The following is a 14,141-nucleotide window of genomic DNA, read 5'->3' as shown; positions in this document are numbered from 1 at the left end:
AAACATGAGAGATGTAAGGATGTTATCCTAGAGACCGCAGACAAGGAAATCTTCAGTGTACACATATAGTTTAACAAAGCATTTGCAGATTATCTATTAACCATGCTTAAAGATGCACCAAAAAAAAACCCCAAAACCCCACAGCGGGATGAGAGACAAGACACACCAACATTATGTTCCAACTGTGACCAATTTATTTCATTTTGATGTAACCCCAAATTTCCACTACAGCACAGACACCACCTTTTATAAAAGGTTGTGAAGTATAGGACATGCAGGATGCAATACAATAATGGGGAGAGGTGGGATTTCTCTTCTGTTTCTAGGAACAGATTTAAAATATGGGAAACTGAAGTGAAATGTGGCACAAACATCACAACTTCCATGCATGCCTTCAAGTATCTTCCTTTGATGTGCTGGCACTCTCTGGACTTCAATGTTGGGTTAAAATGATTCTTTGGAAGAGTAGAAAGTTCACACTTCTTGAAATTTCAGAGTAAGATTAAGGCCGAAACACACTGGGTATACTTTTCCTTCATCTTCCAGAGCACCACCTGTTGTTTTACTTAAAGCTGCATTAAGCTTCCAGCTCAAATCCCAGACCAACTTTGTGACCTCCAGCACTGAAATTCTTGCCATCAATCAAGCCTGAGAGGGTCAGCTTTACACCTAGGAAAGCAAGTAACGAGACCTTTCATACACTGATATCCCTGTACAATGCCCTCCCTCAAGTACTTGAGCCTCACTAATGTGTCTTGGTTGCTATAGGAACTTCTGTACGTACACATGCTTTACTTCTATGAGCCTATGTAAGATTTCTAGCTAATTCATTTATCTGTTTTGTTCTAGAGATAACAGTAAAATAACTCATAGTGTAGTACCAATACTATTTGCTGCTACCAGTTAGACTTACTTACCAGGTCGGAGGGCATGAGTGTAACCAATTCCAATGAGGCTGGCATTATTCACTTTAGCCTACAGGAAAAAAGAAACCACAGTATTTATACGCTGTGTATAAATATTCAGACAGGATTGTCCCAGCGCCCTGAGAAGGTGGCTTATGCATTAACTCTTTCAGCTACTTGTAGACTAACCTCTAGCAGAGGTGTATTCCCATCTTTTCCTTTTCTCCTCAAGAGTTTCCAGCTTAAGCATTGTCTCTTTATATCCTTTAAAGGGCTAGTTACTACAGTCCCTTTGTAGCCAATGAAGTCTGTCTTGTTCACAGACTCCTGTTCACAAATTGCTTAGTAGTGATTTTTTTTTAATGAGCAATAAATATATGAATATGCAAACCCATTTTTGCATTACTAAGTTTTAAGCTGTTTACCATAGTATTTCCCACCTTTAATTGTGGCTGAATTGTCCTGGAACTAATTCTTGTTTTGAAGTGTAACAAATGCTTGCTACTTCAGTTTTTAGTGTTAGAACATACACAGTTACTTTTATTCACTGTCACTTCCCCATGGACATGTTTTGTCTCCTGAACCTCTCTCTGTCACTATTTAAACCTTTTTTTGTCCCTAACATTTCTGCAAGAATTTGCAAGCATCAGTAACAACACTTATCTCTGGACCTCGGCTGACTTTCAAGGGTTAACTAATTGTTAGAAGGCTGTAACCTCAGCTGAACGTCCATCATTTTACTATAGTACAGTTTTACATTATGCATTAGATAAGAATTAGAGAATTAAAAGGACACTGCATCCTCTCATTACCTCTTGAAAACACATTTTGCATAGGCTCCAAGCACACTAGTCTGACTAGTGGCTGTTTCACCATGGACAAAACCGTACTTTAGTTTGTTTTTTTTTAATCATTTCACCAATATGACCTGTGAGGTCCCAATTTAAATTTGAACCACAACAGAACCCAGTTTGCCATCTACCATGCTTTCTCAGTAACTATTTAAAGCAACTGCTTCATACCACAAATTTTCAGTATTTAAGGGAGCTTGAAATACTTGTTCCTGTAACAAAATTCTTACCACAATGGAAGTCTTCTCATCCAGTTGGTACTTAGCAGCAATACCAAAACGTGTGTTGTTACTGCCAGCAGTCCATGCAAGATTGACTGATGTCTCAACCTTGTTGTTAACCTTCTGATAAATAGACCCACCAAACTCGGTGCCATCATTCCTGTTTGTAATAGATGCAAGTGTGTCAAGCCTTGCCTTGTTTAGTAATAGTAACTCTTTAGATTAACCCTGCCCCACAATCATTTGATCATTATCTCTTAAAATGAACCAAGAGCTCCAATACTTCCCTGGACCCATGCTCATCTACTTCCTAGCTGGACCTGGCAGACTCCTGCTCACATTTTTTACCCGAAACATAAGTTTTGCTTGCAGAATGGAACAAGACTTGCCACCAGCTGAGACCTATGGTTTGAGGTTCTGACAAAAAAACCATCCAGATAACCTGCTTGCTTGTCTTAAGAAAGCAAGCCTCTGATAATGCCTAAAGGGACAAATCCAGAAGGATAATTAAGTCAGTTACGGGAATGATGAGGCTGAAAACAATGTTATTGCATGGCAGTTGTTTAAATACACCATCTTCAAAGACTCTCAGAGCATCTGAATGCCAAGACTAGAGCTACACTGTGATGACAGCTGGAAACACTCAAGCACAACGCAACACACACCTCGGGCATTTCTGAGCCAGAAGCTCTCTGCCTGGTGCTGAGGGGGGGCAGGTACAGTAGCTTAATTGAAGGCTCTTTTTTCTAGCACCAAAATAGAAGTTAAAGTTTACAGATTTTAATTCCAAGTGAACATTATAAAGTGCCTTTACGCCACTACCTTATACACGCAAACCCCAAAATTACCCTGAAACAAGGTCTCAAAAGACAGCCACGGGTTGGAAAGTTGGCCCTGTTTAGTTGTACTGAAGATGAAAACACCAAATCTAAATTATTTTGAAACAAATCAGCATCCCCTTCCATCCAACCACCTTTCACCTAACTCTGTTAGTGCTCACTATTCATCTAGTTTGGCTCCTCTGATAATGTTTTTCTAGGCTCAGATAGTACTTACACATTAGTGTGCAGCTGAAAGTCTCCTGCCTTATATCCCAAGGCAAAGTTATTTTGCGAAAGCTTAGACTTGGCTGTATCAAAAGCCATCTGGTAGCCAGCAAGCCAGCCTTCATAGCCCAACACTGCCCAGCCATAGATGGTTGGTCCAGAGAGATCAATGTCTATGTTGCAGCCTAGATTTACATATTCTCTTTTGTAGGAGGTCTTCAACTTTCCACTCTTCTTCCTGCAGAGAGAAACATGCCATTTTATCCCTGGTAGTATACACGTATGTATTATATGTAGTTTTATTCATGTATGTATGTCCCTTAAGGCCATACTGTAATGCCCACTCAAAACTTAACATTAACAGCTGCTGAAGAGGGCATGGGATAAGGGTAATATTGGTATTATGTATATTTACGTGGTGGCGCTTTTTCCTCCACAATCTTAAACTCCTTAACATCCTCAAGAAGCAAAAAAGACAAAAGTGTTTCTGCTTAATGCTCTAAAAACCATCAGGTTTCAAATTTTGTTCTCCACAAGTGAGTACAATGCATTATGGCATCATCGGTTTCTTTCAGGAGCATCCATGATATCCCACACCGATAGCTGGCCTTTCTGTCCTTCAGTGACTTTTTGTTTGCTGGGTTCTCCACTGCTCCTTCACGTGCAGTGCTTGGTTTCCTTCCTTCTTCACTGCTGGATACCAGTCTCCTCTATTGAAAATGAATTTCCTCATCCTCCAGACATCATCCACTTAGTCAGCCTTTTTCTGTCCCTGTGGAGAAGCCTCTTCCTCTCTCCAATGCGTCTTTGTGCTCATTTTGCTATCAATTCAAACTTAACATAACCGAGACAAAATTTTATCAGTTCCTTAATCCTCTCCCCAACCTCCTTTCTCTCCCACTGAAGACAGAGCAGAACACTGTGCTGCCTGTAACTCATCCCAGGCCTGGGGTCTCATTTTTGACTTAGCTTCCAATTTCTTACATCCAAGCAGTATTTCAAACTCTGATTTTTCTGATAGGCTTTCCCCAACAATAAAGCAATAGCAGTAATTTTTTACAAAGCAGTCTCGAGCTTTGTGCATTATCCAGACATAAACACCTCTCCTTTGCTCTACTACCTACCAAAAATAATTCTGTGATAATTGAAAAAGACAAAAGAGTACTACTCCACTGCCTATCATAATAGCTATGCAATTCTACCTCATTCAGTTGTGCATAGACATCTGCCCAAAAGCATCAGGAAAAAATTAAATTTTTCTTTGTGTTCTTAAGGCACTGTGCTGACAGCAGCAGGACTGTCAACACCATGACAAAGATGGTACAAGTTAAATGGTCCATGTAAGACCTAGCTGTTTAAGGGTAGAGTTACAAAAATATAATACCTACTGCAAAACGACAAATTTGCCAATGGCCAAAAAGCTGAAGAATCATTTTTAGCAGACCTTGTCCTTCTCAGCCCGGTATTATCCATTGCCTTCAAATTCTACAGCGCCTGCAGAATATTCTGCAGTAAATTTTGAGCATTTACACAATGACCAGAATAAGCATTTCTAATTCAAAGTTACAGGGAAATTCTAGCACTCCTTAGATAAAGTTAACAGAAAATATTTACCCTGTGTTTGGTACAAATGTAGTGTCAAGAGCCACCTTCAATCCTTCAGCCAACTGCAAAGAAAAACAGAGACATCTGCTCAGAACTCTGCTGAAACGCTGTTATATTCCACTACTGTAGCTTTACCTCCTGTCTAAAGAGAAGACAAAACACAACCATAATGTCTCCCACATATTTTACAACAAAATCTGAAGATGCTGTATGATGAGGGATTAAAATTTGGACTTTTTCTCCCCACAATGAGGCCCTGTAACAGCACACACTTTGTAGATACATTACTACAGGAAGATTTCAAATCCAGCGTTGACAAGAAAATTGAGAAACTATGTTAAAGAAAGAAAACTGTTCGGTTCATGTTTGCTTATTCCCTATAGTTCTAACAATTCATGCAGTAGCTCAAGAATCTCGCTCAGAATCTACAGGTATTCTTTTAAGACACAGTACTACTTCACAGGCCAAACCCTCTACCGGCCTCAGCTTTCCCACCCTTGTTTTGAGCTGGACAGCATTTTCCATTTTAAAGCACAGGTAAAAGTGCAAAACCGTAACTACAAAAATCAACGGCCTTACATGGCGGAGGGCATCACAGAACTTTTACCAACTTTGGCATCATTACCTTACGCTTCAGGCACTAAGTGAAAGGCATAAAGCTATTACTCTGAAAAAGAATGGCGTGTTTTGAGAGTGCTGTATGCTAGCAATCCTTTGTGTAAGCAGTGCCAAGCTGCCAACACTAACCTTTCTCTTCAACATTCTAAAATATATCCAATCTCAAGGCAGCCAAACTTAGGTCCTTATGTATTAGAGCATTTAAAACTACGAGACCTCTCTTTTGCTTCCCCTGCATGACTGCAGCCGTGACAGTTCTACATGGCTAGCGTGTGTCTTTAAACAAAAACTCCTATTTGGAGTGGATAATAGTGATATTCATTCAACCAGCTAGCTAATTTTGTTTCCCCGTAACTGCAGTAACTCATCATTACGTAGCAGCAAGTGCTGCGGGAATGCTTGCACCCCCCGCCCCCAAAATTCATGACGCACTCTCTCAGTTTGTGCATTCTGCAAATATACATAACTTCTTTCTTTTTAGTACTCCAGATAGTTTTGTGCAACTTTCACTCTTCAATGTTTTCTGCTCCACTCAAGACTTTCTCATACCAGTTGCAGAAACATTTTCAGGGTATCTACTTCCTCTTACCTGATCCTCCACGGAAACTTCTGTTCCCAATGTGTTGTCTGTGTTCCACTTCTGGGTGAATGTAAGTCCATAGTCTTTGATCTTATATTTGGTCTCTAGACTGCCTGAAGCCTTGCCTGTGTCTGTGTTGGAAGAACCAGCTGCAGCGAATTCCTGCCAAGAGCATAATACGAGTTTCAGCATTCTGGTATTTAATTACGTTCAGTTTTTCCACTTGTCGAGTGCCAGCACTCACACTTGCTACCCTTAGACCTTTTGACAGAATCCTCAAAATCCTCCTCCTCTTCCCTATCCCCACCAAAAATAATTATTTCTGCATCACAAAATGCTACTCCTTTTGGCATCTCTGTTCTGGGTATTTCCTTTATTGAGGTGTGCTGATAGAGCCCTGGAACTTGCTTAGGTTGGAAAAAGCACTATTACACAAAGACCTGACATCTTCACTTACTTTTCATCTGCATCATGATTTGATTACCTGCTCCCCCCTTCTAATTTTTACAGGACTTTTTTCCTAACTTATCCACCAACCTCCCCCACACCAAAAAACCCTTTTTCCACCATCTTTTTTCCACTCCAAAGTGGCAATTGTTATTTCAACATTCCACAACTTGCTCTGCACCTTCACATGGTGCATACCCAAATACAAAAAGATACTCGCTTGGGATACAAAGCTGCTTGTATCCTTGGATTTTTCCTCACAATCTCCTCTAATTCCCTTGATCACCTTACCAGCAGTGTCCCAGTTGTGCAGGAAATAGCAACCACTATAGTCCTTCTGGAAATCCACTCTCCCTTAACAAATGCAACCCTACATCCAACTTACTCTGCTAGATGAATAGCAACAAAAAACCCCATTGATTTTTCTCTCATTTCTCCAAACATCTCGTGTGTTTCCTCCTCTTCATTCTTTTTTTCTTTTTCCACCTTTCAGCAGTGAAAATGTCTTCTGGAGAATGGTCATTGATGCTTTTCACACTGACTACTACACCCTAACATTGTTGTTCACACTACCCTTTATACTGTTGTCACTTAGACTCTTCATATACCATGTTGATGACCTTAGCACCTTCTCCCTCAACCTAAGTTCTCTGTCATTACCTCAGCCAGCTACTACACTTTAGAAGGTCACCCCTTTGTAAGGCATCTTAAAATTGTAGAGCTTTTTTCCTTCACAGCATCAGAAAATAACCTGACGCCAGTGGCACCTTGACATCAGGCTGGTCCTTCACTGATGAGTGTAACTAAACCAACAACTTTGAATTTTGTATAATATGTATTTTGTAACATGCTGTCCTATGCTATTTGGGTAGTCCCCCACACATCAGAGGTTCCTCTTATTCAGGGGACTTGAAGTCTCAATAAACATCTCTCCTCCTGGAATAACTCAGAGGTAGCCTACTCAGTGTTTCATGCAGAACAGAGTATAAAGCAATGAGTAGGCATATTTTCACAGTAGTAAGCTCAAGGTGTACGAGCTAGGTTTTAAGAAGCATCTGAGAACTGATCTCATTTGTTGTCTTCATCTCTCAAACATTTTCCTTGAAGAAAGATAATTAGTCTGCCATTACATTTCCAAGTTACACCTCTTTTGAAGTTTAAATATTGAAAGATACAGTGCTTAAGAGATGGCAGTATCCGTGTATCCATTGCCAACACATCCAAGCTTTGGAACCCTGACTTTCCAGATCTGTCTCATTCTAGGACAGTATTCCTGGATGCTGTGTACATTACTTTCACAATTCTGGACTTTGCAGAGTGTACAAAGACCGTCTTTAAATGGTTTTGAAGTGCCAGGGAAGTACACCCAGGTAACATTCCTTACACACCAGCGGGGGAAGACACTTACTCAAGCTAATGCACTACTACAACAGCACAGCAGTTTTATAACACAAAAATACTTGATGCAAGTCAGGATGTGTTAGACTATCCTTTAAGACATAATTGCTACACACTGCTCTGATGTCACTTCCATAAATTCAGTGTAAAGACATCTCAAACCTGCACCAGAATTCTGAAGTAACTTTCTTCTGATCTTAGGGCAGGTAATCGATTAAAAAGGCTTGATTTGATTCTCAGACCAAGCAGAAGAAAGATTGTAAAATGCTTTTCTCACAGCCAAAGGAAAAAAAAAAACCCCGTGCTGTCATATGATCAAAAGCCAAAGGATTTTGCCAGGTGTCAGAACTGGATCTGCTTCTGGAAGCAGAAGGCACACAGTCAGCATCTGCTACCATCAATCTTCCAACTGTCTAAACTAAAGACGTCTCATCAAACCATCTAGTGTAGAAGCAATTCTTCAATTTTTTGTAGCTGAAAATCAAACTTATTCTGGCTCCATGTCACACTCCAGTCTGAATCAGCAGTCACACTCAGCTTCTCACGGACCTTCTAGTTTATGGTGGCTGGCGTCTTCAGAAACACCATGCACTTACTAGGCCAAACCACTTGCAATCTATGAAACAATTATAACCAATAGACACTACCATTGTTGTTTTCTAAGCCCACAGAAAAAACACCCAAAACATTTCTGTATCATAACAATTAGAGGTACTATTACTACCCAAGTACAAATTAGATCTCACACTTTGTTTCTGATGTCGTCTCCATCCCCAAAATCTCATTTTGTTGCAGCAGAATGCTCATTAGAAACACTAACAAGCACAAAACCTGAAGTAACAGACAACTCTATCAATCTTGTTTTCCCTCCTGTGGTTTTTAGTGTTCTTATTGTGGATTATTGGACAAAGATTGCAAATGGCTTTACATACATGGATCATACAGCAGATTAAGGGCTATGGACACAGTCAAACTTCATGATGTGGATGATAACATGACTAAAAACAAAGGAACAGTTTATAAACGACAGTAGGCACCACAGAAAACCTCACTAGACAAAGCAATAAAGAACCAACATGCCAAAACAGTCACTATTCTTACCAGCTGGATAAACATCCAACACGAAAGTTGCATGGAAAAGGAAAAGCCCATTTTAAAACTTAATACAGTTGCTCATGTTCCGTCACATTCAGAAGACAGCATAATTAACCATTAGCATATTATTTGAGAATCAAAACTTCCAGCCAGGAAAACTATGCGTATCGTGAGGTGTCAGTAACTGGTAGCAGTCATAGTATAGAGACCACATAGTTCCTCATGCCTACATGTTCCTGGTGCACAATGCAAGTAATCCATCAAAAGCTCAATTGAGACAGAATACAGTAATACAGAAGAAATTACTTACACCATTTGAATGATAAGAATGCAAGAGAAGGAGGGAGCTAAGGCAAATATGGTTATGAAGTAGGCTGAAAAGCAGCACGGCTTATCAACCAGAACAGCATCAAGTGGTAGCACACACAGAACTGAGACTCAGTGTAGGAGTAAGCTTATCTAGTAAACAATATATGCCTGTAGTTAAAGACCAAAATTATGAAACCCATTCCTGGTTTTGCCAGCCCTCCTGTGAAATCATGAGGAAGCTCCACTTCTCCATCATTAAAGTGGGGATCATAGCATTTTCTCGTTACCTGAAGTGCTAAAGCTTAATTAACATCTGTAAAACGTTCTCAAATTCTACATAAAGGGTACTGCAGGAGGACTATTTAGTTTTAATTAAATCTTGCATTGTAAGTACAGTGGAGATGAGTGAAAATGAAATTAAGTTAAACTGTGGCTCTTATTTGCCCCTTGGCCTTTTGGGTAAAAGGCCAGTCTGGACTCAAAATCCTATAAAAACCAACAACAGCAGTGAAACGCAATTGCATTCATAAGCAGAAATGAGAGCTATTTAGGGTGAAGAAACTCTTATGTTTGGGATGTGGGAATGGGAACGGGGAGGAAAGCCCCACGTCCACAACAAAATGTGTGAAAATTCTTGCACGCCACAGGAAAAGAAGTACCGCTACGTCAGTTCCACACCATTATAGAAATACCTCAGGCAGCTACAGGTTTTAAAATGAGAACTGAAAAAGAGAAGCAATACCTGCTAGCAAGTTATTACCACCAACCAGTTCAGGAATTTGTCCTTCCATTGCAATGCTGGTGATGTTGAAAGCCCCCAACACTTACCACACCACTGGAAGACTTGGTCTTCAACTCTAACTTGACCATTCCAAATCCTGAAAATAGAAGAGCATACAGCATCTGCTTCACCGCAATATACAAGCAAGGCTTATTCCCAACACACCCAAAGTACAGCAGGTAGGGGACACTGACCTGAAACAACCTACTTGCATGTTTCAACAGTTGTTGATCTTACTGAGGAATGATTGAAGGAATTTTGACAATTCAAAGTGGGTGGCCTCATAATTTATCATCATAATGGTCACCCATCATCAAGTACCTCCACCTTCTGTAGCTACCTGCAGTCTGGGACCAATCAGTACAGACACCATTTCTTCTGATTTACTCAATTTCCTTTTATATTTCTGATTGCAGGGCAGGAATTTTTCTTTTCCCCTTCTCCAAGAAAAATATGTTTCAACTTACTTCAACCAGTGCCATATACAGAGATACTATTCCTTTCTTCCTTTTCTCTCTAATCTGCTATGAATCTAGGGAAATACCTGGCCCTTGCACAGAGTAGAAAAGCCTGAAACAACTGACACTAAAGCAGGGAACTTGAGTTAATTTTAGCAAAGCCTGAACTCCAGGGTGGCAGAGACCAGACCAGAGTGGTTTTTCATTTTATGTAGCATATGGATTTGAGATACAAATGCAATTTTTATCACACTCACAAAACCAGATAAAAAATGTCAACACTTTTAGTACTGCTCCCAGAAAAGGGACTAATATCAGTATTTATCTACTTAAATTCTTTGAAGAGGAATGCAAACATTGTGAAATTATTTCCACTATGGCTATGACAATAGGCTATTCTGATTAACATGAAGATCATTCTACCTCAGGAACCTCTTTGTTGCCATATATGGTCTCCTATGGCAATCTATGCGAATCTGACTGATTTAATGCCTCTAAATAAAAAAACTGGAAGGTAAAAAATGCAGCATTCTTCAGAGACTTTTCTGGAGTGCATCTTAAGGTCAAACTCGTAATTTTTCCCTCTAACTCTTTGCCTACGCAGCATTTTCATTGATACACGTCTAAAGTTCAAATTCAGAAGGGGCTAGATGCTCCAGGCCTCTGCTGAATTCCTACCCAAAGGTATTTAGGGGATCTCTGGGGTACTAATGTTTTTATTGTCATTTTCAAGATGCCTAAGAAAAAAAAAAAAGAAAGGTTATCAAACCACAGTCATGTTACTTACCATATCCCTTGTTGAAGACATCCCTGGCAGACTTTCCCAAGTCACTGTATGATGGTGGGACAGCCATGGATCTGAAACATAGTGGAAGCTGTAAGAATCTTAGGTTTAACAGCATAAAAGCTAAATTATATCCAAAGCATTTATAAACGTCTATGACTAGTACCCTCTGTGTACTTCACTGATACAGAAGTGCAAGACCTTTGAAGAATGTTCACAAAAGCCATCCGTGCGTCATCGTTGCTTCGTCAGAAACAAACTTCAATTCAAAGAAGTTATGGAAGCCAATCCATTATGTGAAATCACTAAACCCCAGGAACAGTATTACATTCAACTACATATGTAGGCCTCACACTCTTACATTGCAAAAAGAGCTCACGGGAGCCTTAATCCCTGTTCTGATAATGGACGGGACCCTTCCTGAAAGGGACCCCAAGTGGCAAAGCCACGTCAGCACTGAACAATCCCAAAGGAAAAGATATCCGACTTCCCTGTGCACTTGTGACTCCTTAGAAAGTTTTTTCAGAGATTTGTAAAATATAAAAAGAGATCTCTGTACCCTGTCCAGTAGCCACCAGTGAGTATTTCTGCACTGTGTATACACAGCAGTAAAAACTACATTTTCTAATACAGGTAACTGTTACAACTACTTTGGAGGGCAGAACTCTGAAGGACAGGCATGTGATATTACAGCTTACATGACATATTTAATGTTAGTTACCACAATTTAGGGATTTTGCATCCAAAAATCCACATTAAAAGAAGTAGGAAAACTCTTCCCAGTGGAAAATTAGTCTTCCCCTTCTAGAATAAGTTTGCATAAAAGTAAAGGCACACCTGCTCCAGAAAAGACAAGCTATCAAAGATGATGCTTTTGTTTGATTTTAAGCATAACTCTTTGCCACTTAATCCTTCCTACAGCTGATGTGTTTGTTGATATTCTTCTCTGCAACACCTGATGCCAGAAATCCCTGATCCCCCATTTGTTACTTATACTGTACTGAAAGACTAATCTAAAAAGTAATAATGCAAGCAAAACATGTAAAATCCCTAAAGTCATCACTTGTCTTCCACTATTTTAATTGCTTATCGGTGTATCGGTCCCTCTGTCACAAATGCAACAGTATCTGCACTAAGCAATTAAATCCTGTTTTCAGACAGCTAGCCCTTTCCTAAAACGAAACACTTGGGCAATTTACATCCCATAGTAGACAAAACGCTCTGTGTTCAGTGACTTAATAACTAACCCGCACTATGTGTCTATCAATACACAGACTGGATGATCCTTATGGGCTCCTTCCAACTTGAGATATTCTATGATTCTATGAATATATATCTGTGGGTTTAGAGGATCTAAAATAGCTGGACAAGACTGCAGATTCCCTATCTGAAGATTAGTAGGTAAAACAGGTACTTCTCAAAATTACTATGCAAAAAGGCCTTTTTACCTGTCAAACATGAAGGGGAAAATTACAATTATTGAATCTTTAAACTGAAGAAACAGAGCAACAGTACGTGCACTTTTGTGACAGCACAGTTCAAATTATTACAACAGTTTTAGCAACACAGCTATGGAGCAGAGCATATCCTTCTTTTAAAATGTTGGTTTTTGACACAAATCTCTCAATTCAGAAGTTTCAGCTCACACTTTAAAATTGGGGTTTGGGTTTTTTTTGTTGGTTTGGGTTTTTTTGGGGGGAGGGGGGTGTTTGTTTGGTTTGGGTTTTTTTAATAGGTTTATCAGATTAGTTCAACCTGCTGATTTCAAAAGCTTAGTAACTCCAGTTTTTGGAGCAAGGCTGATACTTCAACATTTTGACATGGTGATACTCTACATATGCAGTAACTGCCTAACATGCTCTTGAACCTCAAACACTTTTTTCCAGCAAAAACCAATATGAAAGATAACTCCCTGGATAAGAATTCATGCAAAACACAAGCAGATTTTTTTCAAAAATGCTCCCTGGTCACAGCTGGCTTTCAGGGGACTGTCCAGCTGTTGAAAACATGACAGGAACACTCCATAATCATATGGATTTGTAGCTGGCCTCCAAACCACATAACCTGTTTTCAGTCAGAAGTTTGACAATGATCAGCAGTGAGCCACAACACATTTTCCAGAATTGGGACTGACCTATTCAGACTTTAGAAGACATTAGTCTACTCTAACTTTCAACTTACAGAGAGATGTTATATCGAACAAAAAGCAAGATCTTAGGTAACACCCCACCCCCCCCCCCCAGTTTCGGAAAACATGCCACACCCCGACCTCTTTCATGCTTTGACAGCTATCTCTCAAATCTTTCTACCTCCCTGCACAGAAGGGCATGTGCTTTAGAAAGACAAATGACAACAGAGTTAACCACCAAGTAGTCTCGAGGCTCTCCTCACCAGCTTCACGGAAAATGCTTCAAGTAAAGGAGGACTTTACCATCCTGTTCAGCACCTTCCCAACCTAAACCTTACCCTTTTGGCTGGTACCCTGTTCTGTTTACACCTCATTTTCATAAGGCTATTGAGACATCTTGAATCTTGTGAGCCTGTTCACTTGCCTAACATATCTCCTCCCTTTACACTATATGGCTGTATTTTCTGTATTCTATGTGTTTTAATGTATATGTTAAATACTATGTGAGTATTTAAAAGATATTAAAAAAAAAAAAGAAAAAGAAAAAAGATTCTTCAGGCTAGCTCATGCTGAGATACATAAATTCTTTGCTAATAACAAGCAGCTCTACTTCATCATACAATCATAGATGGGTTTGGGTTGGAAGGGACCTTAAAGATCATCTAGTTCCAATCGCCCTGCCTTCTTGCCTACTTGCAAGCCAGAGTTGTTCCACAACTATTAATACTAAATTTGAATTGGTCTCCATCACCTGGATGCGATGACAACAGCTGACAAAACACAACGTAAAGCGGAAAAGAAACATTGAGCCGGAGATCTAAAACTAAGCCACAGTACTTGTTTTAAGCACCTTGTTTTCAAACAAAGCCTCCTTAATCTCGTGCTTTGATTTTTTTCTCCCGCAACAATGAAATT

At 39.7% G+C, this 14,141-nt stretch overlaps 2 protein-coding genes across 3 annotated transcripts in view; both read right to left on the bottom strand.

Annotated features, from left to right (window-relative positions):
* Positions 1-171: 171 nt before the first annotated feature.
* VDAC3 (voltage dependent anion channel 3) overlaps positions 172-14,141 on the bottom strand; it is a 14,805-nt gene continuing 835 nt past the window's right edge. Inside the window, exons 2-10 of one of the 2 annotated variants that reach the window (XM_030036203.2) lie at positions 11,102-11,172; positions 9,904-9,953; positions 8,773-8,775; positions 5,836-5,988; positions 4,638-4,690; positions 3,034-3,261; positions 1,987-2,137; positions 918-975; positions 172-669 (exon numbers count right to left, since the gene is read on the bottom strand). In XM_030036203.2, coding sequence (XP_029892063.1) covers positions 578-669; positions 918-975; positions 1,987-2,137; positions 3,034-3,261; positions 4,638-4,690; positions 5,836-5,988; positions 8,773-8,775; positions 9,904-9,953; positions 11,102-11,168 — 855 coding nt within the window. In that variant the 5' untranslated portion in view covers positions 11,169-11,172 and the 3' untranslated portion in view covers positions 172-577. The remainder of the gene's footprint in view (positions 670-917; positions 976-1,986; positions 2,138-3,033; positions 3,262-4,637; positions 4,691-5,835; positions 5,989-8,772; positions 8,776-9,903; positions 9,954-11,101; positions 11,173-14,141) is intronic. The other variant, XM_030036204.2, reaches the window with a different exon arrangement.
* POLB (DNA polymerase beta) overlaps positions 4,637-14,141 on the bottom strand; it is a 27,713-nt gene continuing 18,208 nt past the window's right edge. Inside the window, exons 15-18 of the transcript XR_003926469.2 lie at positions 11,102-11,172; positions 9,904-9,953; positions 5,836-5,988; positions 4,637-4,690 (exon numbers count right to left, since the gene is read on the bottom strand). The gene's annotated coding sequence lies outside the window, so the exon portion shown is untranslated. The remainder of the gene's footprint in view (positions 4,691-5,835; positions 5,989-9,903; positions 9,954-11,101; positions 11,173-14,141) is intronic.

Source organism: Aquila chrysaetos, chromosome 13 (assembly GCF_900496995.4).
Source record: "Aquila chrysaetos chrysaetos chromosome 13, bAquChr1.4, whole genome shotgun sequence".
In the NCBI taxonomy this organism is placed as follows: domain Eukaryota; kingdom Metazoa; phylum Chordata; class Aves; order Accipitriformes; family Accipitridae; genus Aquila; species Aquila chrysaetos.
The sequence above is the reverse complement of the archived record's forward strand: the minus strand, read 5'-3'. Positions and strand labels throughout refer to the sequence as shown.